This window comes from Parasteatoda tepidariorum, chromosome 8 (assembly GCF_982258835.1).
Source record: "Parasteatoda tepidariorum strain Cologne lab strain chromosome 8, Ptep-v5.0, whole genome shotgun sequence".
NCBI lineage: Eukaryota > Metazoa > Arthropoda > Arachnida > Araneae > Theridiidae > Parasteatoda > Parasteatoda tepidariorum.
The window spans coordinates 5,734,095-5,754,434 of NC_141762.1; the positions used below are offsets into that span (position 1 = coordinate 5,734,095).

General features: G+C 27.3%; 1 protein-coding gene across 1 annotated transcript in view; it reads left to right on the plus strand.

Moving 5' to 3' along the window:
* The window catches only part of LOC107436566 (spliceosome associated factor 3, U4/U6 recycling protein), a 65,515-nt gene extending 48,550 nt beyond the window's left edge, over positions 1-16,965 (plus strand). Inside the window, exons 19-23 of the mRNA XM_087149753.1 lie at positions 1,792-1,905; positions 3,104-3,193; positions 6,310-6,393; positions 8,162-8,325; positions 13,804-16,965. Coding sequence (XP_087005879.1) covers positions 1,792-1,905; positions 3,104-3,193; positions 6,310-6,393; positions 8,162-8,325; positions 13,804-13,981 — 630 coding nt within the window. The 3' untranslated portion in view covers positions 13,982-16,965. The remainder of the gene's footprint in view (positions 1-1,791; positions 1,906-3,103; positions 3,194-6,309; positions 6,394-8,161; positions 8,326-13,803) is intronic.
* Positions 16,966-20,340: the final 3,375 nt, after the last annotated feature.

Consider the following 20,340-nt stretch of genomic DNA (forward strand, 5'->3'; position numbering starts at 1 on the left):
ACTCGTGAGTTCAGCGCTCTCAGCCAACCAGGCTATCCTGGGCATGAAAAATAATTAAAATCTCATTATAGTTTTTTTTGGCTATGAACAAGATTGATTATTTTGACGTACGAAATTTTTTACTTGTATGAAAGAAAGAAAGGAATAAGCAAATATTGTTATTCTATTTTTTTTACTCAATGTAACTGATAGGTTTTTATTTCTTTAACTTAATCTGTAATCTTTATAATGCAAAGTGTAATGTTATAGTGTAATTAACTTAATCTGTTTATCTAAGTGGAAGAAACTATTTTCAATGAAGATATATGAAAATTAAAATTTTAGTCATTTTATAAATTCAATCTACTTTAAATAATATTATTATTTCCCAATCATTTAATAAATTATTATTAAAAAAGCAAAAATTGGAAAGGGAAATAAATGTTTTGAATTTCTTAAGGAGCTAAAACAGTTGTAATTTCTTTCCCTGTTTCACTTATAGGAGTATAGAACTTTATTTTATAATTATAAAAAGAGCTTTTAAAATTTTATAATCAAATTATATATTATTGTATCATACTTACAAGTTACACATTGAGTGCATAATTACAAATAGGATGCCAATTTTCATAACCAAATGCAATTAAATATGAATACTGAAAACAATTCTTAGATAATATGCTAAATGTACTTATAAAAGGATATATTTAATGTGGATTTTACTTATACATACTTAATCATAAAATTACAATTTAATTATAATTTATAAAATAAATTTAAGAATTGTTTAACTAAATTACTAGACTTTCAATTTTAATCACTAAATTTTAGAAATAATTAAATTTTCATAAATGCAAATCAATAATTAATTTTATATAATTTTAAAAAGCTTTATTAAGTGGAAAACAACTTAAAAGCTTTTATAATAATAGAGCAGGGAATCGAAAAAAAACAATTAATTACCTTTTTAGTTATGGAATATTTATTTTAAAAAATAGAACTTGAAAAGTTTTGAATATAAATGTTATAGTTAAGTTTTTTAAATTTTTTTTGTTGATAGTTTCAAAGTATTTTCTTCGGATTTACTATAATATCATAGATTTAAAGAGAAATGAATAAATGACTTAAATGAATAAATCTTTTTAAGAAAAAGGAAAATTAATTAAAAACATAATTAGTATCTAAAATTACTTAAAGATAAATTTGCCTTAAAAAATTTTACAAATAAAAAAAAATTGTAGCCCATTGAAAAATGCTTTTATAAAGTAGTAATTTTTAAATATTAATATTTAACTAAGTATTTATTTTCTTTTTAGATTATTCTATTTTTAAACAGAATATTTATTAAACTGAAAATAATGTAAGCTACTTTTTTAATGTTTTTGACAATAACTCTTTAAATACAGAAATTTCAGAGAAAAAAAATTGAGAAATTCGAAAGATGCAAAATGAATTAAAAAAGATCATTACTGAACATAAAATAAAATTATACATTTATTAATTAGTTTGAAAATGTGCCAATTTGTGCACTTTTCCTTAAAATAAAATCTATAAAAGAAAAGAGAATTTTTGAAACATCGATTACATACGTTTCTAACAAAGTTTTCATTAAATGTTAATTATTATAAGTAAAATGTGGTTGATTGAGGCATAGAAAAGTAAAATATTTTTATGATTGTCCACATACCATAACTACCTTTATTAAAAAAAGCTACTTTTTATTTTTCAGTTTACTTTAAATTTCTAATAGGTGGCTTATGTGTTTATTTTATTATGTAAATCATGCAATACTTAATATATTTGAATTTTCAGGTTGAGGCTAAAAATGCTTTGTCTAAAGATCGTGAACCTTTAGATGGTCGGCCAGTTTACATATCTACTTGTGAAGATAAAAAAAACAATCCTTCATTCCAGTCAAAATTCAAGGTTAGTGGGTTATTTGATTTTTTTTTTTTTAGTTTTAGCTCAATTATGGTAAAACTTAGTAGAAGATCGTGTTAATTAACATTTTAAAAATTTAATCTCAAAATGTTGAGTATTATCTGGTTCCAGAATATTTTTTAAAAAGAGTTTTTAAATTGGATTTCGGATGAATAAATTCAATTTATGTTCTATACTCACTACCCGCTATAAGGTTCATTTTTAGATATTGTCTTTGGGTAAAAAATTTAAATTTACCGGGACAATAGGAAATGACTACCAGAGTGACCATTAAAAGATTCAAACCTTCTGGTGGTCAAGTGTTTTGCTGCATTTAAAGGAATGCAGCTCTAAATGTTACTTTTTATGTGCATGATCACCAGACCGGAAGTTTAACAAGTGACATAGAAAATGCTACTTGTTCTCCTACTAAGTTATTTGCCTACATTTAAAAAATTAAAAAAAAAAACTTAAAAAAAATAATACAGTAGAGTCCTGATAATCCGAGCCCCGGTTATCCGAGTTTCCGCTTTAACCGAGCTATCAAATATTTTAAGGATTTTTTTGTTCTAGTTTATTTTTTATTTTTAAAAATATCGCCGAAAAATAAATCTGAATTTTATCTTCCAAACACTCGAGAAAACAAAATCTAACAACTTGATCCCATGAAATGATCGTTAATATCGTCAATAATGAAAATGAACCTAGCGAAGATGATGAAGACAGTGACGATGAAAATCAACATATGAAAATCTCTCATGCAGATGAACTTAAAGCTGTCGAAAATGCTACTGAATACATAGAACAACAAAAAGAGGCGACACCAGCCTTCCTGTTATCCCTAAAAAATGGCAAAACATTGCTGCAGAAAAGCACCAAAGTTATGTAAAACAAAAAACGATTAAGGACTTTTTTTAAGTAAAAACTCTTTAATTCTAGCAAAGTATACTTTTTAAGTTTGTTCAAGTAAGCTTTTTAATAATAATAGGAATTATTGTATACTCGTATAAATTTTATATTTCTTAAATATATTACATTTATACCAACTCTTTTTCTTTCTTTTTTTATACTCCTCATTTTAGCCGAGTTTTTCAGTTATCCGAGTTAGTCGTGGTCCACATTAACTCGGATAATCGGGACTCTACTGTATTTATTTCATTTGCAATAAAATATTAATATTTATTTATTGTGCCATTTATTTTAGTTTGGAACTGGTTTAGAGAGAAACAAACTTTTCCTTAAAAACTTGCCTCCTACCACAACTAAAGAAGACTTAGAGAATATGTATAAAGAAGTAAGGGGATCCTTCATTTCATTTCTGAAAATCTATTTTAATGCTTTAATTGAAGCAAAATGAGTTAATATATTTTTATTTAGATTGATTTAAATTTTAAACCTCAATTTATAAAATATGCATATTTTATAAACAATGCAAATTTTGCAGCATATGATTGTATTTCATGATTGACACCTATTATATAATAAAAATCAATGGTTTGACCGATACAGAGTGTCCCAAAAGTATGGAAACATTAAAATATCTCGCTTTATCTTGCTTAAAATCTAAAAATATGAAAGATTTTCTAAGGAGGCAATCAGTGTCGATAAACTTGATCCCTCTAAAAGCTTGGAGTTTGTTGGATCAGGGTCCAGTACCCAGTAAGCAGGCGGGGGTTAATGTTGTAAATTAGGTTTTTCAATTATCAAACATGCTTATTTTAATTTTTTGACCTGGCATGTATTTCTTGCGGCATCTTTAAACAATTAGTATTCCATTTTCATTTTAGAATTACTGTGTCATTTGTTAGCCGAAATGCAATTTCGGAAAATCTAAAGTTGAGGATTCCTATTTCGGAATTTTGAGTTGACCTCCCAACCCTAGGGGTTGGAGATTTGGGGAGTCCAGTTTGGTATCATTAAATCATCTTTGAAAAATTTAGTCGAACTTCCATCAATTAGTTTTTCCTCTTTCGTTTCTTCGTCTATATTATCTAGATTTATCATTCCTGGCATAAATATTTTTGCAATGTTAATAATACCTGTTTTTTTTCCTTCCAAATTTAGAAGATTTTTGCATCTATTGCCCCAGAAATTTTACTGATATTTGAATAAAAATGTTAAATTATTTTATTTTGGGAAGAAAAAGAGTAACTTCCATGATTGATCTTTAATCCTTAGTTGAAACTGGCGATGAAGTTCGCAGAACCCCTAAGGCAATGAGAAACATTCCGCATTCACACTAATTTACAGAAAAAAGAACATCAGTGTGTCGCAATTGTCGAAAATTTTTTTGTTGGCGTTGATAAGAAAAGAGAGTCTTTAAACTAAAATTTCTATGTATTTTAAATAAATAAATGCGTTTTTTTTACATAGTAAATATTTTTGCATTAATTACATAAACACATAGTTTTTTCAAGTAAATTTTTGTACTTATTGTAAATTTATTTGAGTTAACTTCTTAATTATTTTTCACGTCATTATTATATGTTTTATGCCTAACTGTATTTGGTTTTTTTCCCCTTATCTATCTCCTGAGAAAATCATAGTCTCATGAGAACAGATAAATCGAAAATTACAAATATATTTTGAGATTTTTAATCCAAACGTATTTTTCCTAATATTTGACAATTTCCATATGTTTTGGACAACTTGAGTATTTTATATCTAAAATGGAGCATTTATAAACTATATCACAGCATTACAGACTAATAAAATTTTGCATTATCTTCATTTCATTCATTTCTATTGTTAACTGCAAGCGTTTTCATTGAGTATTTTATATTTTCATTAACTTGTGTTTCTTTATAATACTTTTTTTTAAATAAAAAATATGATTGAGCAGTTTTAAGAGTTCAACTGGTGAGAAATAAGTTTAAAGGGTAATTTGTTCTCTTTTTTTTATACAAATAATTAATTTTCTATATGTTATTCAAATTTAAACACTGTTCATTCAGAAAATTCTTGCACAAGTTTTCTTATCTAATGCAACAAATTATCAGTAGATTATTGTGCTGATTTGGAGATGATTTCTAATGAGTTTATTTATTCTCTATATAAATTCAAAACAAAAAGTTTGGAAAAATTTTATTACTAACCTAAACAACCTTTATTTTAAGCAAACAAGTTGGTTTAAGTAGTTAAGTAAGAATTTGTAAGATTAAGTAAGAATTTGTAACTCTGCATTTAAACAAGCAAGTTGATTTAAAATATATGGTTTCACAATGTAGGAAAAAAACTATAAATTAATTTTAAATATATGTGTACCCGAGATTTATTATTATAAATTTTACTGTATGCATTTTTAATGCTGCCAAACCAAGCTTTTTTAAAATGATGCATAATTTGGTATCCATTTTGAATTATGGTGCTGCAAATTGGCATTAAAACTTTTGCTATTGTATTAAAAGTTAAATAAGTGCAATGTTTAAGTTTTAATAGATTACAATAAAATTAGTTAACCGTGTTTCTCGAATCTCTGTCGCCCCCCCCCCCCAAAAAAAAACATAGTTTAAGTGCCCTATGCTTGAAGCAATACAATGATATTAAACTATATGTATAATCTTGCCATGAAGAATTATCTGGGCTTTAGAACAGACAAATAACTTCAATATTTTAAAAGTTGTTAAACTTTTTTAAAAATTGCCAATTTGGCGACACTTTTCCACTAGGATGAAAATTATTAAAATCACTGCCTTATTCTCAGTTTTTGCAAATTTTTGTAAGTACAAGTAATGCAACATTGGAGTAATTTTTTTAATGATAAAATATATGACCACAAACGCTTTTCATTTTCGTAAAACTGTGGTTTTCTCCATATTGACGTTTTGCGCCATTTTCAAAGTAAGCGTAGAGAGGCTAAACTTGACTTAACAGTCATGAGTAACAGTTGCAAACTCGCAGCAGTAACAATCTAAAAAAAAGTCTTAAGAAAACTGCTTTAAATTCCGTATTTTAAAACAATTTAGATTGCATTGTTATAAAATAGTTAAATATATAAACTTAGCATGAGTAAATGATTAAATATATATTGTTTTAACACATTATATTGAAGCAATGATAAAAACATTTTAGATACCATTCATTATTAGAATTTGGAATTTCTTTTTACTTTTGAATCTTATTTACATTGCTTTTTCTCCACTTTTTTTAGTTGTTAATTGAATTAGAAGCATTACTTCTATTTTGTGTGAATGAAAAAATTAAATACACCCATAAAATTTTTTTTCACTTTTTTAATATGTATAAATAAGAAAATATGTTATTTACAGAGTTTTCTATTTTGTATTTTACAGCATTTTAATAGTAAAGACTATTACATATTTCTTTATGGTATTTATTATTTGATGTACATTTTAAGTTATGTGATGAAATTTTTTATTCAATAACATTGTAATCTTTGTACCTTTCCAGTATGGGACTTTAAAAGATATTAGAATTGTAACATATCGTAATGGTCACTCCAAAGGACTAGCATATGTTGAATTCCAAGACGAGGTGAGATTTCAGTTTATATGGAAGTTAAACCTTTTTATTTCTTATTTATCAGTCAACCACATAATTAAATAAAATATTCATTTAAAAAAATGCTGCTCCATTGCCAAGACATCTGGCATTTTAAATATAGTTTCAAGATTTCTTTTCCTCGCTATAAATATAATTTTTAACTTGTATTGTAGAATTTTTTTTAAGAAATTGGCTGCCTATTTTGTGTGGTGGGTAGAGTCTTTGCTTACATTTATTTTAACACTTTTAATAAAAGTATTCTTTTAAAATTTGGTTTAAATTAATTAACATTTTAATAATAAAATGTTTAGATTATTTCATAGAAATTTCTATTAATTTTTTTATTATTATGTTATTTTTCTATTGTTTGCTTTTTATTGAGAATTTGTTTTATTTATTGTTGTTCGAATGTTTTTTTTTTTACATATGAAATATCTTTAAACTCTCTAATTTATTTACTAATTAATTTTTTCAAAACTATGGAACATGTAGTACTGTAATTTAAAATTTCAAATCCACAAAAAATATAATGCCTTGAATTTGTAAGTCAGCATTTTTAAAACACGTTTTCAAGTAAACCCTGATCTCACTATCTCTAGACACTTTTTTATTTATTAAATTTTGTTTGTATAACCATTTTCTCTTTTTCTGCATGAGACCTAGTTAGTAATCTTATTTGATTTTATTACTTTGAAAACATACTGTCATTAAATTTGGTGCTAAACAGCTCTTTGTAGTCTGCATATTATATTGCACATTCACTCAACCGTCTCTTTGAATTCTCATCTTTTTTATTTATACTCAGCTATTTGGAGCCTGTAATTGAAGATCTTAAAATGATTTTTTTATAAAAAAAAGAGAATAATATCAATAAACAAATTAGTATTGCATGCCCCGTTAGAAAATGAACTGCAAATGTTTGCTCTTCCAAAAATGCGCTTTTGGTCAAGTTTATGGATTGTTAGAATCTCCAATCATGGTACTTTTAAACTAGATCACGTGACTTATGTGCTCCATTTATAGTGTTGCATTGGTCAAAGCATCAAATAAATAAATAAATATTAAAATGAAACAAAATAAATAAATAAGTTCAGTGCATATTACTAAATAATATCAAATTTTAGTTTTATTTAAGTTTGAAATATTATAAATGTCAAAAAAAAAAAAAGTTACGTTTAAGTGCAGATTATTTTTCATCTAAGTTATATTTTTCTTCTTAAAAAGAGAACAAAACAGAGAGAAAAAACCTGAGATTCCATTTTGAAACATTTCTGGGATTTGTTTTTAATTCAAATTGAAACGCTGAATTCAGAGAACATCACAAACAGAAAGTAAAGTTTTGTTTTTCTGTTACTCGATTATAGGCTTAACTGTGTAGGGATTTATTTCTATTTTTATTTCATTGTCAAGTTCAACTTAAATTTAAACAATATAAAGTCTTTATGTATAATTTTTAAGGATACAGCTATCCTAAAATGCAAAAGAAGTCTTAGAATGTTAAAAAAAAAGCTCTAAAATGAAAAAAATGTTTTAAAAGTTCAAAGTACAAAAATACAAAAAGAAAATCAACAAAATTTGGACCTTATTGATTACCTTATCTGATTTTATTTTCTTCTTTTTTATTCCTTTTGCAATCATGGTCTGATTTTTACAAAATGTTAAACATTATTATTTAAGTAATAATTATTTTTTTTAAAAATGATTCTTTGTTGTTTAATGGTTTTTTCTACAGTGAATTCTGAAATTGTTATGCTTTCAGGCTGCAGCTGCAAATGCAGTGGTTAAGACTGATGGTATTCAGATATTGGATAATGTGATATCCGTAGCTATTAGTAATCCTCCCCCAAGAAAGCAGCAAAGGGACTTTCCAGTAGCTTCTATTTCTGAATCTCTTGGAGGAGGTGGAGGACAAACAAAAGGACCGTAAGTCTGCTTTATACCTCACGAAATTAAACAACAACTTTTTAACTTTTGATCTAGTTATTGGATCAAAAGTTATTCAAGCTATTCAAAATATATCAATTTATATTATTGATTCTCTTACTATGGGGCAACTGCAATCTGAAAACATGGTCCTAATTCCTAACAGTCGATAAAGAGAATGTGCAAAAGCTTGCATCTTTTAATATTAATTTAACTTTTTCCCTATTTTGCATATCTTTGGAACTATTTAAAATTTTAAATTTTTTTTTAGCTCAGTTCTAAAATTTTTATGTAAAAAATATAATTTAATGTTAAAATTATGACAATGTAATACAGTCGAACCCCGCTATAGTGAACCGTCTGCGGACTCAGTAATGTGTCCACTATAACCGATGGTTCACTATATCCAAATTTTTTGAATAATATTTTTTGCATAAGACAGTTGAATGATTGAAAATTGGCTTTGCAATTTTGCATAAGTTATTTAAAAAAATTATTAACTAATTAACAGATAATAAAGCAAAAATTGATGGAAAAAGTAATTACGTCGCTAAATATTAGTTTTATTTTCACTTTTTATGAAAAAAATTTGTGATTTTTGATTGAACACAATTTGATTTTAAATTGAGTTCATCAATTTTCTTATCTACAATGTGCAAAGAATGCAAGATTTTTACATTTTGAACAAGATTTCGAACCATCTTAACAAAGCATCTTCTACGTTTTCTCTTTCAGCTCCACGCAGTTTTTTCGATGAAACCATGTTTTTGTCGTATGCCGCAAGAATTGCACTTCGATTAGTAACTGTAGATTTTGACAAGGAAAATTCCTTACACAGTGTCGATTGATTGGTTCCATCATCAATATGCTTTACAATTTTAACTTCGTCGTCTATCGAAAACGCTTTTCTCTTAAGAGAATTTGCCATTTTCACTGCTTTTGAAATAAAAATCTTGTCTCAAATAAATAATGTAAGAATATGAAGAGAGCAGCTGTAGAATGAGTTAAATTGTTCCCCTTTTTGATTGTCAAGGGGTGATTTGTAAAGAATATGGTTTGAACAGATAAGAAAATTCCAAAAATTCAGCAGGTGGCCAAGTTAACTAGTTGTAGAGCAAGCTTGGGGAAAAGAGAGAAAGCGAGGCTTGTCAGGGAGGGGGGAGTATAAGATAAATGATCTGTTTGACATTTATTACAGTATAGTTAAAAGTGATAAGCATAAAGGAGAGTAATATGACACATTTTATAGGAATGCATTCATTTTCAGTCCCAACACCTACAAGTTTAAAGATGGAGGACTGAAAAAGATATTTAAAGAAATGAAATTTGAGTCCACTATAACCGAGTTTCTAAGTTCTAAGCTGTTCACTATAAGCGTTAAAAATAACATTATTTAAATAGGAATACGGACGGGACCGCTAAAAAAGTTCACTACATCCGAGTGTTCACTATATCCCAGGTTCACTATAGCGGGGTTCGACTGTAGTAGCTTACAAGGTGTCATTAAATGGGAGGTTTGAAAAAATTTTGCAGTTATTTATTTTCCTATAATACACAACAATAATGCAGGGTTGCCACAGACTACTAAAATGCGACTATTTGCAACTATTTTTGGCCTTAGTCGACTATTGCGACTTTTTTTGCCTGAAAAAGCTGAAAAAGCAACTATTTTCAGGAATAGGCGACTATTGGGAGACTTTTTTACTCTTAGCGAATTTATTTTTATACTTGTACTTATTTTTTGTAGACCTACTGTTACCTTTCGATTGCTGCACAATCTCTGTTGCGTTACATTTTCGTTCTGAACTCAATAGATCAATGAAAAGAAAATATAAATAAAAGAAAGATTCTTCATTGCTTTTTTTCACTTGTTTTTCATTTTAAACGATACAATTTAATAGGGGTATTTTGTATTTAACTTTGTTATAAAAAGTTAGTTTTTTCAAATTTATTTAATGTTGGTAAGTATAATAATTTGATTATTTTTAAACCAATAAATGTTTAGTTTTTAATTATAAAAAATTAAAACAAAGCTTACCTTTATTTAATTTGCTTTTATTTTTGAGAAACTGAAAACAAAGTTTTAAAAAATTTGGCTATTAGTTAAAGCAGTGTTTCCCAAAGTGTGGTACGCGTACCCCCAGGGGTACGGGAACAGTTTAGCAGGGGTACGCGTTCTTATGCGAAATATCTTGCAACAAACGAAAATTACAAAACATTTTATTTAAAAACAAAGCTAGCCATGAAAATTTACGATTACGTATTTTTCTATTGGATATTTTTTGCAGAGTTAACAGTTAATAATTAGTGGTGTCAACAGCCAGTTGTGATTTTTACTTTTTGTGCGATTTTTCATAGTAAAAAATTCATTCATTTTTTTATTAGGGGTACTCAGAATTACGAAAAATTTAGAAAGGGTACACAAAAGTCATAAGTTTGGGAAACACTGAGTTAAAGAACAAAATTTAAAAAAAAAAATTAAATAAAGAGTTTAGTAATGTTTTGACGCTTTTTAATAATTTAACATTAGTACTTGAAGTATTTTTTTTTTAATTTTTATTAAAACTCTTTCAATACTTTTATAATTTGTTAGATAGTCAGTGTCATTTTTAAACAAATAAATCTTTAGTCAATTTTATTTTCAAAAACGAAAATAATAATAAATATGTAAAAATATTTTTATATTTATTAAGTACAGAATTTGACCATTAGTTAATACTACTTTATATTATTTTAAATAATTAAATAAAAGAGGGTCTAATGATGTTTCAAAAGCATGGTTTTATTTTCAACAAATAATTTTAAAAAAATTATTTTTTTTCTAGAGTGAACATTTCTACTTCCTACTTTTTTCTACTTTCGTTTTTCTTTTCTTTTAATTTTAATGCATGTATGTAAAATATTTTGTTACAGTATTATTATTTTTAAACCAATAAATCTTAAATCATTTTTAATTTAAGAAAAATGAAATAAAGCTTGGGTTTGCTTTTACTTTGACTTCTTTATTATTTTAATTGAAAAAATTAAGCAATGATATTGATGTTATAGTAGAATATGTTTAGAATTAATATTTTCTTTTGTAATAGATTTATTTCTTTTTATTTATTTTTGATTGATTTAAAGATTTCCCATAGTTAATTTCTGAACATATGCTAAATCGAGATGTCTAACGGACGATGTATCACGATTTAAAATTTCTATCATCAACCAGTCCTAATCATAGTATTTGACAATTAAGCTGCAATTTTAATTATTTGGCTACTGTTTTTGATAAATTTTTGCTTGAGGCTACTAAAAGCAACTATTTTTGTTCATTTTTTACTGTGGCAACCCTGTAATGTTAATCTTCTGCAAAAAATGTGATAAATAAAGGTCTTGCTCTCATTTGCTGCATATTAAAAAATTTTCGAAGCAAATATTGTAAACTTTTAAATTTTATTTTAAATAGCTGTTAAATTAATTTTAATAGGGTCTTGAAGTGTTCTGAAAATTGTTAGGAATTTCATTAAAACATTTTGTAGCTTATTAACTGAAGTTCATACATAATATATTTTTGTTAGATATCAGTATGTTGTATATTACATTAGCTAATATGTATCAATGTTTTCACTTATTATCAATATTATACTTTTTAGAGTTCAATTTTAATTCAAGACATCACATGCAGCATGATACGTAAATTAAACGTAAATTTTTGGGAAATTGGTGAAGTAAATACGCTTTCTATGTAAATTTTACCTAATAATGACGAAATATTATTACCATTGAGATATTTGGTAATATTATTCATTAGTGATCATTGGTAATATCATATATATTTGGTAAAAAAGCTTTGGTATATTTTACGTAATATTAACAAAATGAATTTTATCTACTACACTTCTGTAAGATTGCTTTCATATATTTTAGGAAAGATTGTCAAAAGAATATTTATTATTTAGATTTAGTAAAAATGATTCTGTGTATTTTACGTTTTATTGACAAAGCAAATTTACCATTTAAATTTCTGTTTGAATTTATTTATGCTAATTTTCTGTTTTTTGGCTAATCACTTTTTTCTATAATTTGACATTTCAACTTATGTACATTTTGATGTACTGTTGATATAAATTATATGTAAAGAAAAGTTACTTCCTGACTAGTAAAAAGTGGTGGTTAAAATATTCTTGAAATATAATAATTTTTTTACTGAAAAGTTTACCTAAATTTTCCGTTTTTTGGATAACTATTTTATGTTATAATGTGATGTTTAATTAAACATCACATTATAACATAAATCTACGTAAATTTTAACGTATTATTGACATAAATATTATGTAAAAATAACGTCTTTTTACTAGGTAAGAATACCTACTAAAAGTGGTTGGTAAAATATTCGTAAAAAAAATTAATTTGCTTTCCTAAAATGTTATGTAACTTTTACATTTTTTGGATAACCATTTTTTGGTATAAATCAATGTTTCAGTCTTATGTAAATTTTAAGAATTCTTAGTAAAATTTAACGGTGAAATATACATATTTTTGACAAAAAATTGAGGGTTCTCTGACACCTGAGATATCTTACAAAAAATGAAAGGAAATGACTAATTGTGAAAATGTTTAAACTGTTGAAAGTATTCATATTTATTGTATCATTGTTATCTTATAAAATTTTTATAATATTCCTTTGTTCGCCACTAATTTTTAAAAATATTTTTGTGATAGTCTCTTCATCAAAATTATTTTATATATTTTGCAACTAAGCCTGTGAGTAATAAACATGTGCTAAAATTTTCTGTGCTCTCTTCATATACTGTAATTGTTAAAAATTATAAATTAAAAGTTATAAATAAGCAAAAAACAAAAATAAATTGCTTGACACAGGGTTTAGGTGAGATTTACATTTCAGATTTGAATTAATGTATAAACTAAAATACTTTAAAAAAGTAACTTTTGCATTTAGATTAATTAATATGGAATTTACTGAAAATTGGGTATTTCTTTCTTAGATTATCTATCAATTTCACCATTTACGAATGTTGTACTAGCAGATTTTAAAAGCATATAATTCAGTTAAAAAAGTTCAAGTAGATCTGATAATGTTTGCAAAAATAGATCTTGGTATCATTGACACTTACTTAAATTTTTAAGTACTCTTAAAAATTTAATTGCAAATTAAAAACTGGTTGTTACTGACGCTACATATCATGTCTGTACCATCCAGGTTTTAATTTGTAAAAGTTTTTTAAACTTATGAAAGTTACTAAAAATTGGTGTAAGTGTAAATGAGGCCAAGACTTATTTTCTCATAATATGTAAGATTTTTTAACTGATTGCTTGATTTTTATTTTACTTGAGTTACATGCTTTTAAAGTCAGTAAATATGATATTATTAAGTAGTGGAATTACCCTGTTGTAAATTAGAGTGAAAAATATTTAATTATGCGAAATTATAGATTTGGATGTGTTGTTAAGATTGACATATTATTTTGATTTTAGAAGAGGAAGAGGTCGAACCCAGTTGGCTCTTGTACCGCGAGCTGTCGCTCGTCAACCACTCAATAGGAAATCCTCTCTTCCTTCCATACAAAATGGCCAAAACTCTAGTTCAAGCTCTTCAGAAGAAGAACGAAAACCCCTTAGCAACAGTGACTTTGCAAAGATGCTGCAAAAATAAATATATTTTTTGTTGCACTAATGACTTTTATGATGTTTGTGATGAAAGTTACTAAAAACTACAAATTTATTAAAAAAATAAATTTTGTCGAAGAACTGTATCCAGTGGATGGGATCTTTTGTTGTTTTAGGTGCTGTTCATTTTATTTATGATTATTTAAGAATCATAAAACTTTCTCGTTTGTAAATGCGTTCATTTAATTCATAATTTCAATGTTCATGTATGCAAAAATAAATTGTTTTTTTTTCTTTCTTTGCACCAATGACTTTTATGATGCTTCTGATCTTACTATAAACTACAAATTCATTTTAAAAATAAATTTTGCTGAAGAACTGTATCCAGTGGATGGTAATTTTTGTTGTTTTAGGTGCTGCTCATTTTATTTATGATTATTTAAGAATCATAAAACTTTCTCGTTTGTGAAGGCGTTCATTTAATTTATAATTTCAATGTTCAACTCACATTTGCTTGAAAACGTGATGTAATCTTCGGTGTAAGTCTCGTTTTCTTTGTTTGGATATTATGTATATTATATATTAAAGTTTATTGGTGCGGTGGAACTCTGATTCTCTAACAACTCATCATGTGACTTTTGATCATTAACAGCTAACAAGCTAACAACATTTCACGATTATAGCATGTATTGTTACTCAGTTGTTGTTTTTATATACCATTTCCTGTGCCAGTGAACTCCAAATTAAATTAAATTCAATTATGGCTGTGATGTCAAATGTAAAATCTGGTTTCTAGAAAATAACAAATAAAAAATTAAAATGTATCAGTTTTTTCATAATATTGTTATTTTTTAGTTTTGAAAAATAAAAATACTAGTGTTTTTTTAAAATTTTATTATGGTTGTTAATTATACTGAGTTATTTTATTCATGGTTTTATATTTATGTAGCAAAAAAATTATCTAAAAAAAGTTCCCCAATTATCCGACAATTTCAATTTTCCAACTCTGACTCTGGTCCCGTGTGTGTCAGATAATCAGTGTTCTACTGTATGTTTATTGTATATTGTACTTATCCAATATAAGTATTTGAATACACATTCCTTGTATTACATTATGTATGGATATTTGGAAAACAAGGAATTATTGTATATTAAATACGGATAGGCATACATTGTGGGTTGATTGAAAAATTCGAATCTTTGTAAACTTTTCTGACATTCTGCTCTGTGCCCGCATAATAGGATGATATCTGACAGTATTTACGAATACGCTTGATGATCTTTAAGCTTATTACAATTAGCTTAAATGCTTTTAGGCTAATTAAAAAATATGAAAAAAATTAATCAGGTCAAATTTGCTTTAGCTTTATTACATTAAACCTTTAATAAGGCTACTTGCAATAAGTCTTCATTATTTTGGATTTATTGCAAACTGTCTGAAACAAATCAGGCTAATTGATCAAAGATTTATTTATTTTTGAATTAGCCTAAAAATATGTGGTTTCAATAAGCTTGTGGTCTTGCTTATTAGAAAATACTGGAATAATTCCAATTTGCCTGGTATATTGGTAATTGATAACTGCTGTTAGCAAAAAGCCAAATTTTTCAATAACCTATGATATATATGTATTCCAATCAATATATTAAGGGGTCATTCAAATATTACATATGAAAATTTTTGGCAATTTTGGACTACCTTGTCTGCAAACATGAGCCAAATTTCAAAGCTTTCCCATGCTTATGTCAGAAAGTCACAACATCCTCTGGTGTTTACTTTAACTGTAGTATTCTAATTTTAGAATTAAATTCAAATAAAAGGTGTAAAGAAATTTATGTTTTAATTTAGTTTTATGAAATTTTGTGGTGGAATATTCTTTAAAAATAAAATTTGTAGAGCTAGGACTAAAAATTAATGATGATTAAGTAAAAAATGGGCAGAGATATGAATAATACCACAAGAAGAAAAAATTAATGGTGCATTATTAAGCGATTGGTTCAAAAAATGTATGAGGTTAGTTTTTTATTTTTGTTTTGTTTACTGAAAAAAAAAACTTAGGAAAATAAAGAGAAAAGAAATATTTAAAAAAATAAATAATATTAATTAACTATAATATTTATTAATTAATAATGTTAATTAATAATATTAACTAATAAAATAATATTATTAAGAAAAATTAGTTATTGATATGTGGTCTAATCTCACGGAAAGGTACATTTATCAATCGGTAAGCTACAAATTTCTGAAAATTCTGGTAAACAAAGCTAGACTATGTTATTTGGTTTTAAATAAGTTCTAACTTGAAATTTTTTTAGAGTGTAATGTTTTGTTAAATTTTGTATTTTGCATTTGAAAAAAATTTAAAAATGAGATTTTAAAGTGATTTGCAGCCATTACTCAACCCCTTCCCCCCCCCTTGTCATCAAAAATAAGTGAATCACATCTCTGCTTCCCCCCACCCCCATTACTATGCTTACATAATATTTAAATTTTCCCTTATCAGTTAAAACATATTATATTTGTACTCGTTATATGTTGGATGATATACATAATCAAATAATTGTTGGAAATTAATATTTTTCTAAAAATTATTCATTTTTATTGATGACTAAAAAAAGGCATTATTTTTTTTGTAAATACAATCATCGTATTCATAAATTAAATGTTTAACTGACATAAAGTTAAAATGTTTCATTTCAAATTGCTTGAGAATGGCACTTCATTTCACAGGTTTCTGACAAAGTAGTATTATTTGAAGAGCTTAGTAGAATAAACGTTTGAAAGCATTGAAATTTTTCTGGATTGACGATAATTTGTTGTCGGCAGTTTAATTTTGATGTTTTGTACAAAGTTGTTTTTCAATGTGAACTCTTCATTTATCACGACAAATTAGTTAATAGTTTCTCTACTGCTACCATTCTGATTTCTATTATATGTGTGAAAGAATTATGTCTATGTGTTATGTGTGAAAGAATTATGTTTGTATTTGTCTTTTAAAGAGTTGAATGTAATAAATTGTTCTTCAAATTGTTTATTATGTCACTCTTTAATAATCCACCATGTTTTTAAGTAGGCAATTAACTAAAAAATAATCTACCATCTTAAAAAAATGGCCGGGGTTGTCTGGTTGGAAGGGCGTTGGGCTCATGGTCGAGAGGTCGTAAATTCGATTCCCGCCGGCCAATGGTACAAAATGGTGACTGGTGCACGCTAAATCCGTCAGGGTCGCAAAGTCCTCCAAATCCCCATAACAAATCGATACCTCTGGGGATACTGGATCAGAGATCGATAGTGCTCTGATTCAGGTCTAAAAATCTGCGCATGGATTGTGCGTGAATGTGCCCTCCCTGTAAAACGGATTGTGACGTTATGTGTGGGGTAGAAGTCAAATTCTTGGCCAAAGATATATCCCACTGGAAAACAAGAAGCGCCCCCCTCTGCTTTAAAAATAGGCTTGTCAGTATTGCATGACAAGTAGCATAAGACAGCAACAACGTGGTTACTGATTCAACTTTTATAATATGGCCCTAAACTTGGAAGCCTGTACCATAGTAATTTAATACAGAAATAATTATAGGAAAGTTATGAATTGATTTTATAATTGAGATTTAGGCCTTTGGTTCTATTTAAAATTAGCTATCACTTTTTCGTATTTGCTTTTTGTGGCTTATAACTTTATTTCAATAAGGTTCTTTAATTATAAATTTTGGTTTAATTAACACACGGTAGAATAAAATTTTTTTGAAATATTTTAATGGATAATAAATTACTCTATATGGGTATAACAATGTCAATGTTAATACAAATTTTTTATTTTTTTGAAATATTTTAATGCATAATAAATATATAGGCATAACAATGTTTACTCTATATATTTATGGTTACAACAATATTAATGAATGGATTCTGAACATTGATGTAAAAAAGGTATTTACTTTTAAATTAAGGAGATATTTCCTTCCTATAACTACCACTAAGTTTTTTTCTTTAAAAAGCAAAAGATTTCTCATCGGAATAAAGAGTTTAATTTCAATGACCCTTTATTTAAGGTCTTTGTGAAATAATTTTTCCAGTGGTTATGAACTAAAGCTGAAATTTTTAAAACTTAATTTTTTAATGTTAATTTGTTTAAACTTAATTATTTTTTTAATTTTTTGTATGTGCCTTTTTTTAGGGGTAACACACAGCCTTTTAAAAGTTCAGAGGGGGATTCCGGTGTTGAGTTAAATTCACTTGCTAATTCTCTCTCCCGATAGCCTAGTTGGCAGAGCGCTGGACTCACGTTCGTGAAAATGGGAGTTCGAACCCAGACTTCCCGTGTTGCAAATGGTGATTGGTTCACGTTAAATCTGTCGGAACACAAAGTCCTTCATGTTCCCATAACAAATTTTATCTCTGGGGGTACTGAATTGAAACTGGTTACAGATTTGGTTCGGTTCAAAATCACGATTTTTGGATGTATGAATTTGTCAGAAGTCGAATTCTTGGCCATAGATGGCGCCACTGGAAAACAAGAATAACCACACTCCTTGCCTTAATGGCCTACGACAACAACAACAATTCCATCTCCTCTGCTTAAAAATAAAAGCAAAAAAAAACATTGAAATGCTTTGTTTTGCTAAGCCGCTATTGGGTTTTGCTCAGCCGCGCTGGGTCAAACGGTCGGGTCGTAGTTTTTAATGCATTTTCAGTCTTAAAACTTGAATTAGTAGTTACATATTTGAATCCGAACCTTCATAAAAAATAGCATTTGGAACTTGCTATCAATCTAACGAGTCAATAGGCTAAGTTATTGTTAAACTTGAAAGAAAACTAAAACAAGAGCTCCAAAAAATACTAGAAGATTTTCATAATTGATAATCCTTCGTGTTCTTGAGAAGAAGGTTAACTCTCCTGTTATTGACTATCGAAATAGGCTACAGGTGGCGTGGCGTAGAGCAGAACTCTCTACCTATCGCAACTCTTCGCATGTTTTCACCGTTAGCTGCTGGAGAGTCATAGGAGAAGGGAGTTCACCAGTTTCTCTCTTGATTTTTAAATAGAATAAAAACTTCTTAAGTTAGGCAACTATTTGGAACTGCAAACTTCATTAAACATAGTTCTGAAAGAAGGCGTCGTGGAAAATTTAAAAAATATTTGGGACAATTAAATACCAAAAATATTAAGAAAGGGGAAAATATCGTAGTAAATTCTTATACAACCAAGAAGAGGAGGAGAGAGAAAGGGGGAGGGTTATGATATGGAACCGGTCTTCTTCCCAGACGGGGTAAGCGAATATGTGACTACACTAACTTTTCTGGCTTTTAAAATGTTGTAACTATAAATGTTAATGTATAACATACTGGTATATATGAAATACCTGATAAAAATTGTAACTGTCCATTATGTACAGACTAGGCGATTAATAGAAATATTTTTAACCCTATGCCATTAATTTATGAATATTTCGAAATTTGTAAACCGAATGGATGGTTGACCGAATGTAAACAATAACAAGCTTCCTAAAACCGGAAGAAATTTAGAAAACTTCCGGTGTACCCCTCCGCTTATGTTATGCTTACGAGGCGATGTGTGAATAGGCTTAATATTCTAGGAAGTTTTATTATTGTAATTTGCGTTTAAATTTACGCGTCATTTCACCATTCATAAGAGTTTCCCTGGCATTTACAAATTTTAACAGGTTGTGAGCCTAAAACAAATTTAAGAAAATTAATATAAAAACATAAATAAAATTTAAGGTTTGCCATGTTTCGAGTGTTATCCCTTATGTGGCTATAATTGTGCAAAATATCACAGTTTATCACAAAATATCACAGTATCACATTTTTTTGCATTGCATCATAGCATTTGTTGTTTGTTTCGCTGAAATTTAAATTGAAAGAACACGTTATTTTGTAAGCACTACGGTTATAATAATATTAGATGGGGTGGTTTTTCAAGCTTAGGCTTAAAAATCAACCAGAAGCAGTAACCCGGAAATCTTACGGCGAATTTCAAACCTTAGCGCCACCCGTGCTTAGCTTTATACGGTCAACCATCCATTCGAGGTTGTGATCTGTGCATGTTCTGTATAACGCTTGTTCTGAATGAAGAGGACAAACAAGTCTTTATTAAAACTCCAATGATTTTATTTTAAAATTCATATTTTCTGAAAACATTATAGTACATTATTAGTTCATGAAGATAGGTTTTATTCATTTCTCAAATATACTGTAAGCAGGACTGTATTATATAAAACTAGTTTCATTTTTCTACTTTACAAGCATTATATGTGACTTTATAGCTACTTTTGATTTAATTCTGACTCTCAACTAACTCTTCATACCTTTTATCACAGTTCTTTGATCTTTCAGTTAAATTTATTCTCCATAACGACATTCTCAGATATGTTTCGCCTGTGATGTCCT